We start from the raw sequence: 20,243 nt of genomic DNA, 5'->3' as shown, positions 1-20,243 counted from the left end.
GCTCGCTGCGATTGGCGGATGGAGCAGGTTAGGTCAGGTCAAATCGAACAAACCTAAATGCACCACAAGTAATATAATGGAGTAATAATACATAAGAAAATGCAAATATTGATCAACAAAAAAGACAACTACAATAATTATCAAAAATGAATATCTTCACGTAAAATCAGTAAAGTCTTCTACCGTGTTTTTCTCCTCGCTGGGTCCTTTCTGGTTTCCGGACTCTTTCACCTTCTTAAGCTCTTGTATAACTTTTTCCCTCAAATTTTTCAATTTCCTCAGTCTTTCTAGCCAATTGGAGGCGTACGGGTCAGTCGCGTGACTCCTCAATGAGTTGAGTACAGTAGCTGCCAACTAAAACGTACCTAGATTATTGCACAACTACACTAAAAATGTCATTACGTCAGCATGAATGGCCAATTGTCTCACTAGAATCGAAACGCTTTGATCAGACACACTTATGACTTCGTTTGAGCCAATGATCTTCAACAAGTCCGACTTTACTTTAACTTCGACTTTATTGCAGCCGTAATCCAGGGGCTCCACTATGATGTAAGCCAGAGTGACTTGGCTCTGCAACAACAATATGATCTTATGACTAACGATTATGATATTAATACCCTGAAGGTGTTAACGTCGAATTCTTGGCCGCTGTTGTTGTAAATGATGACCACGTTGTCGTTACCAACGTGAGCCTTTTTGTAGTTACCATACGGATCGCTCTCCCTATTGGGCATTAGTGTGGCGACGTGGAACGCCAATTGGACCAAATCGTCTTGGTGGGTGTACATATACTTCCCGTCAGCGCCGCCCTGATCCACGCCCCCTAGATATATATCCCGCGGGTTGACATCAGCTAGTTTCAACAAAGTACCCAAATTCTGAAGAAACTCCATATACCTGATACAACCCGACGTGTTTCTCAAAATGTCGGACTCTTTATCAACTTGGCCTTCATTGATGTACAGTACCCCGATCTTGTGAACCTCGTAGGGGTACATTCTATCCAGAATATTAATCGCTCGGTCGATAACGGTAGTCGGAGGAACATACAATGGCACTTCAGCAGTACTCCCAAAGCAAGCGGTGTGGTACAATTGGAGAAAAACAAAACTCGGGTTTAGACCGCTCTTCAAAATTTCCTTTGGTACTTTTTTGGGAGGGGTGGGCTTCCGGGTTGAGGTACTCATCACCGAAATCGTATGCAGGCGATCTCTTTTCTCGGCTAGCGTCGGCTCCCCTCCACTCTTTGCGCGGTTCTTCTCGAGCTTCGACGACGACGAACTCTTCTGGATGTTAGGGGAGCCTGTAAAGACTGCTTAAATGCACACTTTTGTACACCGAAAGTACTGGAGAAGGGTGTGGTGAACTTAAATTTCTTCAAAAAAAATTAGCCACACCCGTCTCGACCACCCAACACCAGAATAAAAACTAAAAATAAAATTTCTCCCAGAATTTTACCATCTTTGTCGAAGTGTCTCTGAAGCCTGGGGGACGTTTGTGTCGGGCTTTGCGGCGGTTTGCTTGACAGCGGTGTCAGGTTTGACAGACTGGGTAGATTGTTGGGGCGATCTAGGACATTATTGTCTAGAGGGTCGTTTTTGGGTAGAAAAGTGGGCTGGGTTTGGGAAGTGATTTGATTTGGTGACGCAGGTACTGTTTTGTAGGGTTTCGGGGCGATGTTGCTCTCACCAGGGGGCGACGAACCCGGGTAACTGTAACAGGTGAGAAGGGAGGGGTGTTGGGGTTGAGGTGGGGGTTGCTCAGCTGGGGGCTTAGGCGCTTCTTGGCCAGTTGGTGGACTAGTTCCTGAAATATTCCATTACAATATGAGAGTTAGACACTACAGACTGCACTGTTGAACATTTGTGGTGATCCCACTCACCCATCCCCGCTATCTCCTCGGGAATCGCCTCGCAACTGACCCTCACGTCCTTCTTATTCTTCTTGGTGCTCTCCTCGTCGTGGTTCTCCACGTCGTTCTCGCGTTCCTGTTTCTGGTGGACGAACGGGTTCTTCCAGTTGGCCATTTCTGGGCTCGAGTTCGACCGTCGCACTTGGTTCCGGGCTCGGGTACCATCGTCATAAATGATTTCGCCTTGATCATCAGCACTGTCTTGTGAACTCTGCCTAGATAGAGACTGTTTGGTGGGTGAGCCTTGAATTTGAGTTAAACAATGAATGTCCGAGCGATGGGGTGAAAACCAGTTATTAAATTCGAGAAAATTAAAAAGATTCTAATGCCCGTTAGTAAAATTTACATGCTAGACATGCCGTTAGAAGGGTAAAAGAAGGGGTCAAACCTGGGACGCTGACCGGGCGGCTGCTGGAAGAACACGCCGCTTCTTCCACATCTTCGGTTTCTTCTTGTTCCTCGATGGAAATGGCAGAACTGGGTTCGAAGTATAAGTCGGGCATGTATAGAGTGGACATTTCGTTGAGGGGGAACTCGTAGATGTGCTGTTTGAAGGAGACTTGGTTTTGGACTTTCATAACCCAGGAGACGTTACCTGGAAGACCATGAACTCACTTTGTCTTAGTGATATTTTTTATTTACCAGTTGGTCTTCTGATGAGCACCTCAGCCCACCCCTGACACCAACACGCACAAATCGGCGGCTCCTTCTTCTCCTCCCCGATCATTTTAGCCAACGACGCCGCGTCGTACTTCTTCACCTCTTCCCCCTTATCCGTCGAGCTCTGCCGCGCCAAAAACGACTCTTTCTCCTCGTTCCCACTGTTGCTTCTCGCGTACCGCGCTATCTTGCTGTTGTTGTGCGAACTACACAGCGACCAGCACTTGTCGCAAACCCCATGCTTCAACACCTTTTCGGTGCAGCCGCTGGTCGTGATCGTGATCAGTTTGTTTCCCACCATCCACGACTTGGTGATTCCACCATTTAGGAGGAACTCGGCTGTGGGTAGTCGTTTCGGGAGGGCGCTGCATGGCGAGTAGGTGTAGCGCGCCATCAGGTCGATGCAGGTCTCGTTCAGTTCTTCGTAGAAGGTCAACACGGTCTTATCGCGTGGGGTTTTTTGGATGAAGGAGCTCTTGCTGCTGGTTTCGGGCTTGGTGCGGCGGCGGGAGCCTTGCTCGGTTAAGCTCGAGCTGCGTTTGCGGTCGGAACTGTCTTGGTTCATGGAGGTTAGGCACAGTTTGAACTGGTTGAGTTCTTGGAAGGGGACCATGACGTTGGTTTGCAGACCCTTGAGCAAAAGGTACGTTGCAATGAATGCTAGACAGATTTTAAGAATGAATATTTTTTGGAGTGGTGGGGTTTAAGTGCGTTATAGCTACTTGGATTTACTTCACTGAATAAAAAGAGTGCTTGTTTATAGTAAGCGTCGCTTTAGAACTGGTTTAAGCAGTGCAAAATAACTGTCAAATACTAGTTAGCAATACCATTATTTTAATAATAAATTTCATGGTCTACTAGACGAGTTTTTTTCCATTCATTATGGCATTTTGCGGAGACTTAACTTTCAATGGAAAACGAATATTTTTTTTGCTAAAAAACATTTAAAAACCTTTTGCTTATCTCCTGAATTACTATTTACGTCAATCTGTTTGCAGCTTTTAGTAAAATGATCGATGTTAGGAAAACGTCAACAATGTAAATTTGACATTTGACAATAATTGACACATCGCAGTCTTGCATTTAATTGTCACATTGTTTGGTTTTACTGTGTTTATTTATTACCGCTTTCACCTATTATCATCCTTCGTAGTGTAAATGGTTGAATTTATTTTTGTACTTTATATGCTCTTTTATTAAATGGTCGAAAATAAGATAATCAAGTTCATTCATTGTAAAGTCGCGATCTTTTCTATAGAACCACTCCCTAGTGTAAATTTTCAAAATTTGTTTGGTGTAAGTGACCTTGACGGGTTTCTGGGGGAAAACATATGTGTCAAAAATTTGACAGGTTAGATGGCCCCATTGTCAATGTAGATATGTTATTTTAATAAATAGATGAACAGAACATACAGTCTGCACGGGATACAGTGCGGCATAGCTGAGGGCAACCGAAACATTCGTGTTGTAGTAGTTTCGATTGCCGTATCAACTACCGCTACCAACCGCGTTCGGCGTAAAGTACTAGATGACAGGGCTACCAACTTGACTTTTTATCGAGTGGTTCCGTAGAAATGACCGCTACTGTATGTGTATTTTTTTATGTGCCCCTCGTTTGTATGCAACCAAATAAACACGTTAATTAATATTCAAGTAAAGTAAGTACACTCAATAACGTGGGCGGCAAATTTTACAATCCACCGCATTAGAAATAACTGTTTATCAGCCTAGAATTAAATACTGTCAAGATCTTTCAAATTCAATCCAAGTTCCAGATGAAATTAAACTTCAAATTTTGGGTTTGACTTTGACAGATGGCATAGATCAAGAGACAGTTAATGGGCGTTGTAAAAACTCTCAGAAGCATCTTTCAAATGTTTGTTTCTATCGTCAAGTTTGTTAACCTTATGACAGATTTGTGTAAGGTTATGTTAAGAAATGCTATAAAATTTTTAAGTCTAATATTTTTTGTCAAACAAAAATCTGAAACTTCAAATCTGTCAGCTAATGTTTTTCGACAACTTAACAAACCAAATTGTTTTGGTGCAGGTTCACCAACTCTCTCTATCAATTTTGATGACCCTGTTCAACATTTTCAATAAATATGCACAGAAATAATAAAATATGTACAACAGACTTTGAAATAGTCGTAATAGCTCATTAAATGTAACAAATTTTATCAAAAACTAATTTTTATTTTATAGAAAATCTTGATTTAAGTCGTTTACCACTAGCTTACTGCTTAATGAAGTGTCAAAAAAATAGAAACGTATTTTGTAAGAAGTACTTGAAACGTCTAATTTTATCCACAGTACAGTTGCGAGCACGGAATCTCGGGCAGAGTTTTCCGAAATCTTATTTAGAGCCTCATTTTTAGGAGTCGCTTTTTCAAAGCCGTCTTTTTTCCGAAATCGTCTCTTTCTCAGGTTGCCTTTCAGAGTATTTTTTGGATGTCTCTTTCGGACCCTTTTTCCAAGGTCTCTCTTTCAGTGTCGTCTCTTTCTCAGATTCTCTTTTTCGGACTTATTTTCACAGTATATTTTCGCAATCTCTATATCGGAATCGTATTTCGTCTCTTGTTCGAACCTTTTTTTCGGAGTCTTTTGTTCGGGCCCTTTTTTTTCGAAGTCTCTTTTACAAGTTTCTTTTTTTACAATAGTCTCTTTATCAAGTTTTTTTCAAGTCTGTTTTTTTTTTGACTTTTTTTCAGAGTGTCTTTTCCGCAGTCGTCTTTTTTTCGGAGTGGTCTCTTTCTCCCAGAGTATCTTTTTCAAAGTCTCTTCTTCCTAGCCGTCTCCTATTCGGAGTCGTCTTTTTCAAGGCCTCCTTTTTAGAAGTATCTTTTTTGTAGTCTCGTTTGTTGGAGTCGCTTTTTTGGGAGCCTTCCCTTTTTTGGAATCGTCTTTTGTCCGGAGACATCTGTTTTTCGGAGTATCTTTTTTGAAGTTCCGTTTTCGAAGTCGTCTCTTTCGCACATTTTCTTTTCGAGCCGCTTCTTTGAAGTCGTCTCTCTATCAGGTCCTCTTCTCGAGGTTTCCCTTTAGAGTCTCTTTCTTAGGTTCCTTTTTCGAGTTTTTTTTTCAAAATTGTCTCTCTCGGAGTCTTAATTTTTCGGAGTACTTTTTTTGAAGCCTTGATTTTCGGAGTCTCTTTTTCTGGACCCCCTTTTTCGAACTCTTTTCGGAGTATCTTTCCTGGAATCTCTTTTTTGGAATCGTATTTTTCTCAGATTCTCGTTCGGAGTATTTTTTCGAAGTCTCTTTCAGACCTGCTTTTTCAGATTATTTTTTTCAAACTCCCTTTCTCCTAGTTGTCTCTTTCTCGGGTTCTCTTTTCGAGACTCCTTTTCGGGCTTTTCCAGAATATCTTTAGGGGTCGTATCTTTTTCAGAGTCTCTTTTGTTTTTTAAGTTTTTCTTTTTTGGAATCGTCTCTTTTTTTGTAATCGCCTCTTTCTAACATTTTCTTTTCGAGTTGTTTTTTCGGAGTCGTCTCTTTCTCAGGGCTTTTTTTCGGACCTTTTTTCAGAGTATCTTATTTGCAATCTCTTTTTTCGAAGTATATTTTCGAAGTCTCATTTTTTGAAGCATCTCTTTTTCAGAGTCATCTCTTTGACAGATTCTCGTTCGGAGTACCTTTTTTTGAAGTTTCTTTCCAGAGAGGTCTCTTTCTTAGGAACCCCTTTTGGGTCTTTTTTTCGAAATCGTCTCTCTTGGAGTTTTATTTTTTCCGAAGTATTTTTTTTTTAATTCCGTATTTCGAAGTCATCACTCTTTCGGAGTCGTCTTTGTTCGGGATATCTTTTTGCAGTATCTTTCCTTAAACCTCTTTTTTGGAGTCTCGTTTTTCAAAGTCTTTTTTGAACCTTCTTTTTCGGAGTACCTTTTTCGAAGTCCCTTTCTCTTAGCTGTCTTTTCGAGATTCTTTTTCGGGCTTTTCCAGAGTATCTTTAGGGGTCGTATTTTTCAGAGTCGTCCTTTTTTGGGGTCTCGTTTGTTGGTGTTATTTTTTAGAGCTTTTTCTTTTTCGGAATCGTCTCTTTTTCGTAATCGCACCCTTCTTAGTAATTTTCGAAGTCTCTTTCGGACCCTTTTTGGAGTATTTTTTTCGGAGTCGTCTCGTTCTCAGGTTTTCTTTCTGAGTCTCTTGTTCGGACCTTCTTTTAGAGTACCTTTTCGGAGTTGTCCCTTTCTCACATTTTATTTTCAGGTCGGTTTTTCGGACTCGTCTCTTTCTCAGGTATTTTTTGAGTCTCTTTTTCAGAGTATCTTTTTTTAAACGTCTTTTTTCGGACTTGTCTTTTTTTCGGAGTAATTTTCGAAGCCTCACTTTTTGACGCATCTCTTTCGAAGTTTCTTTCCAGGGTCTTCTTTTAACGGAGTATTTTTTTTTTGAAATTCCATTTTTCGGAGTGTCTTTCCTGAAACCTCTTTTTTGGAGTCTCGTTTCTCGGAGTCGTTTTTTTGGAGCCATCTCTTCTTAGGTATCGTATTTTTCTCAGATTCTCGTTCAGATTATTTTGTCGAAGTCTGTTTTGGACCTTCTTTTTCAGAGTATCTTTTTCGAAGTCCCTTTCTCCTAGCTGTCTCTTTCTCGAGTTGTTTTTTCGGGCTTTCTCCAGAATATCTATAGGGGTCCAGTCTTTTTCAGAGTCGTCTTTTTTAGAACATCTTTTTCAAAGCTTCCTGTTCCGGGGTCTCTTGTTCGAACTTTTTCGAAACATTTTTTTTTGGAGTCTCGTTTGTTGGTGCCGTTTTTTGGAGCTTTTCTTTTTCGGAATCGTCTCTTTCTTGGATTCCCTCTTTTGGTAATTTTCGAAGTCTATTTCGGACCCTTTTTCGGAGTATTTTTTCAAATTTTTTTTGGAGTCGTCTCTTTCTCAGCTTTTCTTTATGAATCTCTTGTTGGCACCCTTTTTTTAGAGTACTTTTTCGGAGTTGTCTCTTTTTCACATTTTCTTTTTGAGTCTCTTTTTCGGGTCTTTTTTCAGAGTATCTTATTTGAAGTCTCTGTTTTCGAAGTCTCATTTTTTTAATCTCTTTCGGAGTATGTTTTTCGAAGTTTTTTCCCAGAGTAACCTCTTTCTTAGTCTTATTTTTTCGGAGTATTTTTTTCAAAATTCCGTTTTTTGAAGTCGTTCATTTTCAAAGTCGTCACTCTTTCGTCGGTTTCCGGGGTGTCTTTTTCTGGAGTCTTTTTTCGAACTCTTTTCGAAGTAACCATTTGTTCTCTTTCAGAGTATCTTTTTAAAAGTTTCCTTCCAGAATCGCCTCTTTCTTAGGTTCCCCTTTGAAGTTTTTTTTCGAAATTTCGCTTTTCGGAGACATCTTTGTTCGGTGTATCTTTTTCGAAGCCTCGGTTTCCGGGGTCTCTTTTTCTAGAGTCTCTTTTTCGAACTTTTTTCAGAGTCTCTTTCCTAAAACCTTTTTTTTTGGAGTCGCCTCTTCTTACGAATCGTCTCTTTCTCAGATTTTCGATCGGAATATTTTTTCGAAGTCTCTTTCGGACCTTCTTCTTCAGAGTATCTTTTTCGAAGTCCCTTTCTCCTAGCTGTGTCTTTTTCGGATACCCTTATCGAGACACTTTTTCGGGCTTTTTTCAGAGTATATTTCGGAGTCGTATCTCTTTCAGATTCGTCCTTTTTTTCAGAGTGTCTTTTTAGAAGTCGTCTCTTTCTCAGATTTTTTCTGCGTGCCATTTTCGATGTGTTTAAGATTAAGTTAATCACGCACTTAATGAGGCGTTTAGTGACATCTGATTGGCGTAACAAAGTTAATAAAAAATATAGTTTCAACGAATACTATTCAGCCTATTAAAATCGTCAACATATAGACAAACAGAAACAAATACCAATATTTTCGTATTCTATGAGCTGTAAAATGTCCAGAAAACCTAAGCTTAAGCTTGGAAAAAAATTACTCAACTGTATAAAATTTGGTTTCAGCACTTCTTTTAATAAAAAAATAAATCCCATTTTGTCAAGTTGGCAACATTAAAATTCTATAATGACATACCTGTCAGTAGCTGCCATCAACACGTTTGTTAGGCGTGCTCATGTCAAAATTGACAACCGTGATCTGACATACTAGCATGCTTGCCAATAATTCAAAATTGCCAACAGAAAAATTTGCTTCAATCATTAATAATCACTTTATTAATTCCCACCCTGTATCAAAGGAATCTAGAAGATAACTTGAAGTAAATTTAATTATATAGTCGTACACAGAAAGGCGGAAAGACATGACCTGTCACAAATGTGACTATTTTCAAACATCCAACACTGACAAACAAGCAGCTGATTTTTAATGTAAAACCACGAACCATAAAGGCGAAAGTCGTTCGAGCAGTCTGGCTTAAGCAGCAAACCAGTACCAAAGCGACGCAATAAAAAAATCCTGGCTCAAACTACTTACGCTCACGATGAATTTAACGAAGTCCTTCCTGAAAGGTAGTCTACACTTCAAGAACCAAACCGAGATCACGTGATAGGCCAGTGAAACAATATAGTTGTCGTATTTGAAAGGGTTAGTATACGGTAGTGCTATAGCGAAAACCGCCATATACTGGTCACCAACGAAATTGGCAAAAACGGTTGGTAACTGCGACAAAGCTGCAACTTAACGTGCCAAAAATCACCAAAACACATTTGTACACACTCACCTGACAAGAATTCCAAAATTGGCATTGCGATATAAATCGTGGCTGATATTTTTGACAGACGCAATAGAACTTCTGGTAACAACTTCATCATGGTTTCCCTCATGTCTACCATACATATAGTTAGAGAATTAATAGACTGTCGTGAACATCGAGGGTCTATGGCTGTACTTCTAGTCAGTGTGTTTATCAGAAGTTGTTGGTGAGGTGGATCTAAGTTGCTACCATAGCACGACAAAGCAAGCAAAACATTGACAACGGTAGTTTGAAATTCTAAACGTTTTTCTTTGGGGTTTACCCCCTCGACTAAATTCAACGCTTTATTTTGTAGCTGAAATCACACCCTGAAGTGTCGATAAATCAGTGACCTGTCTTACCATAGAGCACAGGACTTTAACAAGCTGGTTGATCTGCGGGTTTCCGGTTTTCGTCAACATGATGGCTTTATTGCACAACATCTCTGGTAGTTTCTCAAGAATCGACTTCACGATTTCCCAATCTACAACAAATCATCAATTTTTTGTGATTACTACGTGAAAACTCACCCTTTTCTATCTCCAAGTGGGTCAAAATCACCTGGAAGGCCAGCTCCATCGGCAAATGGACGATTTTGCAGACGGGCGTCAGCGGCGGCGACGTGGCGGGCGGCGACGTCACGATGGGTTCCACAGGTTTATAGCTGGCGCATAAGTAGGGGCTGAACTTAAGCTGTTTGGTTTCTGGGTCGGGTAAGCCGATGCGGCAGTTTGAGTCAGCGCGCAGGCTTAGCAAGCATTCGAATATCTTCAAGGAGGGTGTGTAGTTCTCGGTGTGGGGGCGTTATTCACTTACCATGATTCTAGCGGGCTTCAGGTCTTTGACGGGTTTGTGCACGTTTTTCTCGAGGAAGTCGACGAGGATTTTGAAGATGATGGTGGCGTGGCTGGATGGCAGTTTGTGGATTTTTCGGCCGAAAACTTGGATTAGGCCGGGCACTAAGACGCTGATGTCGAGGAAGTCGGCCTCGGTGGAGTGGGTCGGCACGGCCTCTTTTTCCATTGGGCGAAGGAGGAGCTACAATTCGTGTTTTTTTTTTGTTTTTGTTGTTAAATGGGGCGGATTTGGTTACCTTCTCGAGAATTTCTAGCAATTCGACGCAAATGTTGCTGTTGTAATCTTTACATAAATCTACCAAAAGTTTGGCCACTTCGGATCTAACTACAATATTGTCGTCAGTGGCTATGTTCTGCATGTGGGGGATGACAATATGATTAATCAGTTCGTCTTCATATTGCCTAGAAAAAAAAATTAGTTAAGAAAAAGAAATTTTGGAATTTCAAAAATTTTAATTATACTAGAAGTACTTTGAGAGAAACACACTATATAGTGTCGCTGTAGATGACAGAGTTCGGACGGGTCCACTTGTAAATTTAGGGGGAGGAAACATGTTCTTCTCATAGTGTTTCCACTTTAGATATAATTTTAGCTACGACGTCAAACATTTTTGAGAGACTTTCAATTTTTATAAAAAATTGCTTCTGAAGTGAACATACACAAAAATTGCGCATTACTATGTTTTAATAGAACTGATAGATCTACGCATTAAAAAAAAAATATTTACAGAATTTAAATAACAGTTATCTTACATTTTTATTTATTTATTTTTTAATAACAATATATTTATTCTGATGAACTCATTATTCATAATTCACTACAGTTTTCTAGAAAATAAAATCTTATCTTATTTTTTAGTACTTAACAAATTAATAAAACTTTCAAACAACGACGCAAAAACGGATATTTTTAGGGGTGATTTAATAAAACGATAATCACAAATTAAAATTGATCAAGGTTATTTCGACACAATTTTCCGCCCCTGTAAAACACAACCAAACAAATGCAGTTTTTTAGATAAATGAAGAATTTTTTTTTATTTTTTTTTGAGCCACCCTGTATAAGCAATTGTAAAAAATAGGAATGCGCTGATAAATTTCATGTATAGACCCATAATACAGACAGGATTCACTCAGCAGAATTTTTAAATGATGTCATCAAATTTTTGGAGGGAGTGAACAAAAAAATTTTGATTAGCGATTTACCAGATCTAATAACTTTAAAGCATCTGCAAAATTTTAGAGCAGTCGGTTTCATGGTATCCAACTGTAAAATATTATTTAACTAAGGTATTTTGATTTTTTCTGACAACAATCTAGAGGTCTAAGATAAAAATTAAAGCGAATTTTTTGAGGCAATAAACATACAAAAAAAATACCATGTTTATGACAAGCTTAAAATATCTGCAAAATTACACAGCAGTCGATTTTATAGTTTCACAGTTAAATTCTAAATCGTTATGTAACAATTTTATTTGATTTTTTTTTTAAATCTGGACGTTTAGAGTAAAATATCAAGGCTGGTTCATAAATCACAAGTATAAAAATATCTTATTTAATGAAATTTAACTAATAATTATTCTGTAAAATTTTGAGATGACGTCATCGAATTGTTGGGGATAATCGTACAAATTTTGGTAATGTAATACATACAAAATTTCACAACAAATTGCAAGTATAGACTCATAATATTTTGCACATTTTAAATGGGACCCAACAAAATTTTGACATGACGTCATTAAATTCTTGGCGAGGCTGAATTTTCAGATTGTCATCAGATTTTTGGAGGAAGTAAACAACAAATTTTGATTAACGATTTACTATATCTATGATAACCTTAAATCATCCACGGGATTTCAGAGTAGTCGATTTCATAGTTTCCAAAATAAATTGTAAAAAATGTTATTTATCGATTTTGATTTTTTTTATAAAATATTATAAAAAATTAAGGCAGATTCATCAACCAGAATTATATAAGCACGTTATTTTATAAAAGGTGAATAGTGTTTATTATGTAAAATTTTGAGATGAAGTCATCAAGTTTTTGGAGGAAATAAACAAAAAAAAAAAATTATTAGCGATTTACCATGTACACGATAACCTTAAAACATTTGTGAATTTTCATAGCAATCGATTTTCAAGTTAAAATATAAAATGTTATTTAAAATTTTATTTTGTTTACAAAAACCTGGACGTCTAAGATAAAAATAAAGGCGGGTTCATAAACCACAAGCATAGAAATTTGAATAATAGTTACTATGTAAACCTTTGAGATGACCTCATCAAATTGTTGCCGAGGGTGAAATTTTGGGTAGCGTTTTGTCCTCTAAATGATATTTATAAATTACGTATACAATTTTACAACAATTTGCAAGTACTGATTCATATTTTGCACGTTTTAGACAAGATTTACTCAGCAAAATTTTGAATTACGTCATAAAATGTTTGGAGGGAGTAAACAAAAAAAAAATATTGATTTGTAATTTAATCATGGTTTCAATAACCTTAAAACATCTGCAGCAATTCAAAGCAGTCGATTTCATACTTTTCAAGTTAAATTGTACAATGTTATTTAACAATTTTGATTTTTTTTTTTCAAAAATCTAGACGTCGAAAGTAAAAAATCAAGGCGGATTCATAAACCACAGTTATATAATTACGTTGTTTTATAAAATGTAAGTAGCATTTACTACGTCAGATTTGATGAAATCATCAAGTTTTTGGTGGGAATAAAAAAAATTGATTAACGCAAAATTTCACAGCAGTTCATTTATAGCTTTCAACTTAAATTTTAAAATGATTTCTAATGTTTTATTTTTTTACAAAAACCTAGATGTCTAGGATGAAAAATCAAGGCTGGTTTATAAACCACAAGTATAGAAATATGTTATGTTATGAAATTTAAATAGTACTTATTATGCAAAATTTTGAGGTGACGTCATGAAATTGTTAGTGGGGAAAATTAGACAAATTTTGGTTAGCGTTTTACCATCTACATGATTTTCATAAAATATATACACAATTTTTCAAGTTTTAAATAGAATTTACCCACTAAAATTTTGAGATGACCTCATTAAATTGTTGGTAAGGCTAAATTTATACTTATCTAATTTTTCATTTCATCTTCATTTCAAAGCAGTCAATTTCATAGTTTCCAAATTAAATTGTAAAATAAATGTTAATTATCGATTTTGTTTTTTTTTTTCGAAAAATCTAAAAGTCCAAGATAAAAAATCAAGGCGGATTCATCAACAAGAGTTACACAAGCACGTTATTTTATAAAAGGTGAATTGCATTTTTCAGAAAGAATGTTTTCAAAAATTTTGAGAATACGTTATCAACTTTCTGGAAGGAATAAACAAAAACGGGGACGTCTAAGATAAAAATAAAGGTGAGTTCATAAACCACAAGTATAGATGACGTTATCGAATTGTTGGCGAGGGTGATCAAACAATCAAAGAGAATTTGGTTAGCGTTTTATCAGCTACATGATATATTTTGCACGTTTTAGATAAGATTTACCCAGCAAAAGTCTGAGTAACGTCATCAAATTTTTGGAGAGAGTAAACAAAAAAATTTCGATTCCTAATTTAATCACGGTTACGATAACTTTTCAGCATCTACAATAATTCAGAGCAGCCGATTTCATTGTTTCCAAGTCAAATTGTACAATGTTATTTAACAATTTTGATTTTTTTCGAAAATTGAGACGTCGAAAGTAAAAAATCAAGGCGGGTTCATCAACCACAGTTATACGTATAAGTTAGTACGTTGCTTTATAAAATGTAAATAGCATTTACTATGTCAAATTTTAAGATAAAGTCGTAAGTTTTTGGAGGGAATAAACAAAAAAAAAAATGATTAACGCAAAATTTCGCAGCAGTCGATTTTATAGCTTTCAAGTTAAATTCTAAATCGTTACGTAATAATTTTCTTTTTTCTTTTTAAATCTGGACGTTTAGAGTAAAAATCAAGACTGGTTCATAAACCATGAGTATAGAAATATGTTATTTTATGAAATTTAAGTAATATTTACTTTCCAAAATTTTTAGGTGACGTCATCAAATTTTTGGTGGGGGCGATAAAACAAATTTTGGTTAACGTTTTACTATCTACATGGTATTCATAAAATATATATAAAATTTGACAACAATTTGCAAGTATAGACTCATAATATTACACGTTTTAAATAGGGTTTACTCAGCAAAATTGTAAAATGTTATTTAATAATTTTTTTTTATAAAAATCTAGACGTCTAAGATGAAAAATCAAGGCTGGTTCATAAATCACAAGTATAGAAATATGTCATTATATGAAATTTGGATTTTTGGAGGCAATAAACAAACAAAAAACTTAAAATATCTGCAAAATGTCACAGCAGTCGATTTTATAGTTTCCATTTCCAAGTTACATTCAAAAATGTCATTTAACAATTTTATTATTATTTTTTTTAATCTGAATGTTTAGGGTAAAAAATCAGAGCGGGTTAATAAACAACAAGCATAGAAACATGTTATTTTAAAATAATTGCCTATTAAAATTTTGAGATGACGTCATTAAATTTTTGGCAAGGCTGAATTTCCAAATTGTCAGTCATCTAATTTTTGGAAGGAGTAAACAAAAAAATTTTGATTAGCGATTTACTATATTTACGATAACCTTGAAGCAAGTAGAGTTTATAGTTTCCAAGTTAAATTCTAAAATGTTACGAAACCAAAGCTGGTTCATAAACTATAAGTATAGAAATATGTTATTTTTGAAATTTATGTAATATTTACTTCCAAAATTTTGAGGTGACATCATCAAATTGTTGGTGGGTGTGATAAAACAAATTTTGGTTAACGTTTTACTATCTACATGGTATTCATAAAATACATATAAAATTTGACAACAATTTGCAAGTATAGATTCATAATATTACACGTTTTAAATAGGGTTTACTCAGTAAAATTGTAAAATGTTATTTAATAATTTTTTTTTATACAAATCTAAACGTCTAAGATGAAAAATCAAGGCTGGTTCATAAACCACAAGTATAGAAATATGTCATTATATGAAATTTGGATTTTGGAGGCAATAAACAAACAAAAATCTTAAAATATCTGCAAAATGTCACAGCAGTCGATTTTATAGTTTCCATTTCCAAGTTACATTCAAAAATGTCATTTAACAATTTTATTATTATTTTTTTTTAATTTGAATGTTTAGAGTAAAAAATCAGGGCGGGTTAATAAACAACAAGTATTGAAACATATTATTTAAAAAAAATTGCCTATTAAAATTTTGAGATGACGTCATTAAATTTTTGAAAAGGCTGAATTTTCAGATTGTCAGTCATCTAATTTTTGGAAGGAGTAAAACAAAAAAATTTTGATTGGCTATTTACTATATTGAAGCAAGTCGATTTTATAGTTTCCAAGTTAAATTCTAAAATGTTACGTAACCACTTTATTTTATTTTTTTTAATCCGGACGTTTAGAGTAAAAACCACACCTGGTTCATAAACTATAAGTATAGAAATATGTTATTTTTGAAATTTACGTAATAGTTACTTTCCAAAATTTTGAGGTGACGTCATCAAATTGTTGGTGGGGGTGATAAAACAAATTTTGGTTAACGTTTTACTATCTACATGGTATTCATAAAATACATATAAAATTTGACAACAATTTGCAAGTATAGGCTCATAATATTACACGTTTTAAATAGGGTTTACTCAGCAAAATTGTAAAATGTTATTTAATAATTTTTTTTTTATAAAAATCTAGACGTCTAAGACGAAAAATCAAGGCTGCTTCATAAACCACAAGTTTAGAAATATGTCATTATATGAAATTTGGTTTTTTGGGAGCAATAAACAAACAAAAAAAAAACATATTTACGATCATCTTAAACTATCTGTAAAATTTCACAGCAGTCGATTTTATAGTTTCCATTTCCAAGTTACATTCAAAGATGTCATTTAACAATTTTACTATTTTTTTAAGAAGAATCTGAATGTTTAGGGTAAAAAATTAGGGCGGGTTAATAAACAACAAGTAGCAACATATTAAAAAAAAAGAACGCCTAGTAAAATTTTGAGATGACGTCATTAAATTTTTGGCAAGGCTGAATTTTCAGATTGTCAGTCATTTAATTTTTGGAGGAAGTAAACAAAAAAATTTTGATTAGCGATTTACTATATTTACGGGAACCTTGAAGTAAGTCGATTTTATAGTTTCCAAGTTAAATTCTAAAATGTTACATAACAATTTTATTATTATTATTAATATTATTATTTTAATCTGGACGTTCAAGAGTACAAACCAAAGCTGGTTCATAAACCATAAGTATAGAAATATGTTATTTTATGAAATTTACGTAATATTTACTTTCCAAAATTTTGAGGTGACGTCATCAAATTATTGGTGGGGGTGATCAAACAAATTTTACTCAGCGTTTTACCATTTACATGATATTACATAAAATTTCACAACAATTTGCAAATATCAACTCATACTATTTTGCACGTTTTAAATAGAATTTACCCAGCAAAATTTCAGATAAGTCATCACATTTTTGAAGGAAGTAAACAAGAAAATTTTGATACGCGACTCACCATGTTTACGATTTATAGTTTCCAAGTTAAACAAATCAAGGCGGATTCATCAATCACAATTATAAAAGCACATTGTTTTTTTATTTTATTATTTGCTATGTAAAATTTTGTGAAGGTCATCAAGTTTTTGAAAGGAATAAACTAAAACAAATAATTCTATAATCTCCAAGTTAAACTCTACAATGTTATTTAACAACTTTAATTTTTTTTACAAACACCTGAATGTCTATGGTAAAAAATCAAAGCGGGCTCATAAACGACAAGTATAGAAAATTTTATTTCATGAAATTTAAATCGTACTTACTATCAAAAATTTTGAGATGACGTCATCAAATTGTTAGTGATGAGTTTTTCATTCCTAATCAAACCGAAGGGCGGAGTTTAATTGTAACATCAATTAATATCTAAAATTTTCTTTCAACAACAGGAAATTTAAACATGTTTTCAGTTTCTTGTTGCGAAAAGAAGCCTTCGTATATTAACAAAAACTGGACAAAATATAAACCCCGCCCACCCACCCCTCCTCAATTGTAATGAATGCTTTATTCATCGTGAGTTGAAGGGCGGAGTTTATTTGCAAAATCCTCATTTCTCTACAAGAAATTATCATGTGAAATATGTTTTTAAAAGGGTAGAATTTTTTATAGAAATATTGATGATACAATTAGGTCTAATTAGGAATGAAAAACTCATCACAATTGAGAAGGGGTGGGTGAGCGGGGTTTATATTTTGTCTATTTCTTCTTAATATATGAGGTCTTCTTTTCCCAACAAGAAATTGACAACATACTTAATTATGCTGTTGTTGAAAGAAAAATCTATATATTAAAAAAAAAAAAACAAAAATGAAGCCCCACCCACCCCTATCTAAATTGTGATGAGTTTTTCATTCCTAATTAGACCTAATTGTAACATCAATATTTCTATAAAAAATTCTACCCTTTTAAAAACATATTTCATGTGATAATTTCTTGTAGAGAAAAGCAAATAAACTCCGCCCTTCAGCTCACGATGAATAAAGCATTCATCACAATTGAGAAGGGGTGGGTGGGCGGGGCTTATATTTTGTCCATTTTTTCTTAATATATGAGGTCTTCTTTTCCCAACAAGAAACTGAAAACATGTTTAACTTTCCTGTTGTTGAAAGAAAACTTAGATATTAAAAAAAAACAACAATCTGTCCGTCAGTTGCGGAAATTATGTGTCTAATAAAAATGGATACAGACAGACAGACAAATAGACGGAAACGGCAGACTACTTTTTTCCTACTGTTGGGGTCATGAAACGTCGAGAAAACATAAAAGTGGCAATTCGTCCGGTGGACTCGATACTATACTAAAAAAGGAGGAGAATCAACAGAATATCTCAAAAGATTATTTATTAACAAAAATTTATACTTTTTCTAAAAAAAAAAAAAAAATCAATTATAGAAAGACGTTTGTCAATTTTTTGTTTTGAATTTTTGATGGGTATAAATATGTATATTAATTCCACCAACAAAACTCAAGATTGCTAAAAATTTAGTAAAATTGTCCATTTGTTTACCATGAACCGATTTTTAATACCGTCACTGTTCACATTGAAACCACTTAAAAATACATCTATTTTTTTTAAATAACAAAGACACATATCTTTTTATCTTGTAGGGGGCACATACATCATTGAATAAGACAATTTTGTATCTATTTAAGATTTAAAGACAGATTTAAAATTTAAGTAAAAACTGTAAATTTTATAACTTACCAAACTTTTCCGTATAGCTGTATGGTGTCCTCCAACACACTCAGAACCTTCAGTCTAACATTAGTTCTCAAATCAGGTTTGAAATAATTAGCTAACAAATTATACAAATTTTGTAACCAGGCACTTTCTGTAGGTCTAATACTCTTAGACTGAAATTTAATCAACTTCAAAACACTAGTTTCAGGTCGATCTCGGGAACACTCGTGTATAACTGCAAAAAACTGATTCATGGAACCCTTGTAATTCCCGACTTCAATCAAATTTTCGATAGTGTTTAGAATTTCGTGTAGAGTAATAATAGTTAAATTATTAGGGACTTCGTTAGGGGCTAGTTCGATTTGTTTTATAACGTGGAGGATAATTTCCAGAACTATATCCCACGTGGGTTCCAATAACTCCAAGCCTTGTTTATTTATAAGTTTTTGGATGCCTATGATTACTTCTAGAGCGACAGAGGGGTGATTAGCTTTAACCGCCTGTAAAAACTACATTAATAAAAAATACACCTCAATAGAAATGATAAAACCTGTAAAACTGACGGTAGAACCGAACTCGGGGGACAACACAAATTCTGCATTGAATTAATATCCCACAACGCCATGTGTATGTAAAAGACACACCCCCGCAATAACCCGGCGTCTTTTTTTAAATTCGGTTCTTGCAAAAAGCGACACATTGTATACAAAGTTGAATGCCCTAAGTGCGTCCCAAGCAAGTTCTTCATAGTCTGAAACCCACCAACTACAATTGGCTCAAATATCTCAAAACATACCTTCCAACTAGCCGAACAATAACACTTAATATTAACCGTCCGGCACAAAGTACCCACAAACTGTGATAGCGACTCTGGAGGCAAAATACTGTAAGCTACCACAGTGCCTAATATCTGTAGACACAGAATAACAATAGGAAACTGATTAGTATTACAACATAAGACACAAACATGCCTGGAAAAAACAACTCAAAATGAGCCAAACAACCTCAACCAACATTACTTAACATATCCAGTCATAGTATATTCATCTAAGTGCGGCGAGTTAAACTTGATCACGTTATCGAGAATTTTGAGAAACTCGTTCAGTTTGCCCACGCGACTGACATCTGAAAACCAGTTTAAAAGAAAAGGTCCGATTTCCTCTTCAAAGTGTTCGACTTCTTTGCCGTCGTTGGTGAGCGCGGCGAGAAGATCAACCCTCGGAGCGATGTCTTGCGGGTTATCGTGGTGCTTAATAAAGCGAAAAAACTGGGCCCTCATTACGTAGATTCGATCAAACTGGCTTTTAATTATAGTCTGCAGGAACGTGAAAGTGGCGTGGCGGACGTCGTTGGGGTACTCCCGGAGAAACATGTCTTGGATGCAGCTCCACAGTTTCTCGACGCCGTTCTGAAAATAATACTGTCATTGGTGGTAAAACTTCGTGGGGGTTTACCGTCTCGAGGCGCGACAAGTGGGCTGTCAGTTCTTTCATAGTTTTGACTCGGGTGTTTGTGGAAGAATCTTTACCCAAGTCGTGGAGAATTTCGTTGGTTAGGATGAATTCTCGATTTGGTTGTACGTTGACTGGAAATAGTTGTTGTGAAGGGGTACTAAATGGGTGTTTATTACCTATTGGGTCTTTCTTAGTTCTAAACATGCTTTTTAATTTCTCTTGAAAGGTCTTGTCTTTGCTCATTTTGACTGGCTATTGGAAAATTTCTAACAAAACACAAACACCTACATTTAAAACTTGTACACGAATTTAGTTCGAAATTTGAGTAAAAAACATAACCTCTTTTTGTGATTTGTGTTGATAAGTTTT

General features: G+C 35.3%; 1 protein-coding gene across 2 annotated transcripts; it reads right to left on the bottom strand.

Moving 5' to 3' along the window:
* Positions 1-58: 58 nt before the first annotated feature.
* On the bottom strand, positions 59-20,236 carry LOC135132907 (tuberin). 2 transcript variants are annotated; one of them, XM_064061123.1, is made up of 19 exons: positions 20,051-20,236; positions 19,875-20,005; positions 19,440-19,828; positions 19,217-19,391; positions 18,971-19,171; positions 18,445-18,920; positions 10,340-10,505; positions 10,063-10,284; positions 9,777-10,014; positions 9,609-9,730; positions 9,235-9,562; positions 8,988-9,184; positions 2,558-3,206; positions 2,304-2,510; positions 1,886-2,158; positions 1,462-1,809; positions 621-1,315; positions 403-573; positions 59-354 (listed from the first exon to the last, which is right to left on the bottom strand). In XM_064061123.1, exons 1-19 carry the CDS (start codon positions 20,115-20,117, stop codon positions 157-159), a joined length of 5,253 nt encoding a protein of 1,750 aa, XP_063917193.1. In that variant the 5' UTR covers positions 20,118-20,236; the 3' UTR covers positions 59-156. The 2 variants fall into 2 exon arrangements, with proteins under 2 accessions (XP_063917193.1, XP_063917194.1); XM_064061124.1 differs by having other exon boundaries at positions 621-1,306.
* Between the last annotated feature and the right edge of the window lie 7 nt (positions 20,237-20,243).

The sequence above is a fragment of the Zophobas morio genome, unplaced genomic scaffold (genome assembly GCF_036711695.1).
Source record: "Zophobas morio isolate AGI-343-1 ecotype UQ-CSIRO unplaced genomic scaffold, CSIRO_AGI_Zmor_V1 ptg000021l, whole genome shotgun sequence".
NCBI lineage: Eukaryota > Metazoa > Arthropoda > Insecta > Coleoptera > Tenebrionidae > Zophobas > Zophobas morio.
The sequence above is the reverse complement of the archived record's forward strand: the minus strand, read 5'-3'. Positions and strand labels throughout refer to the sequence as shown.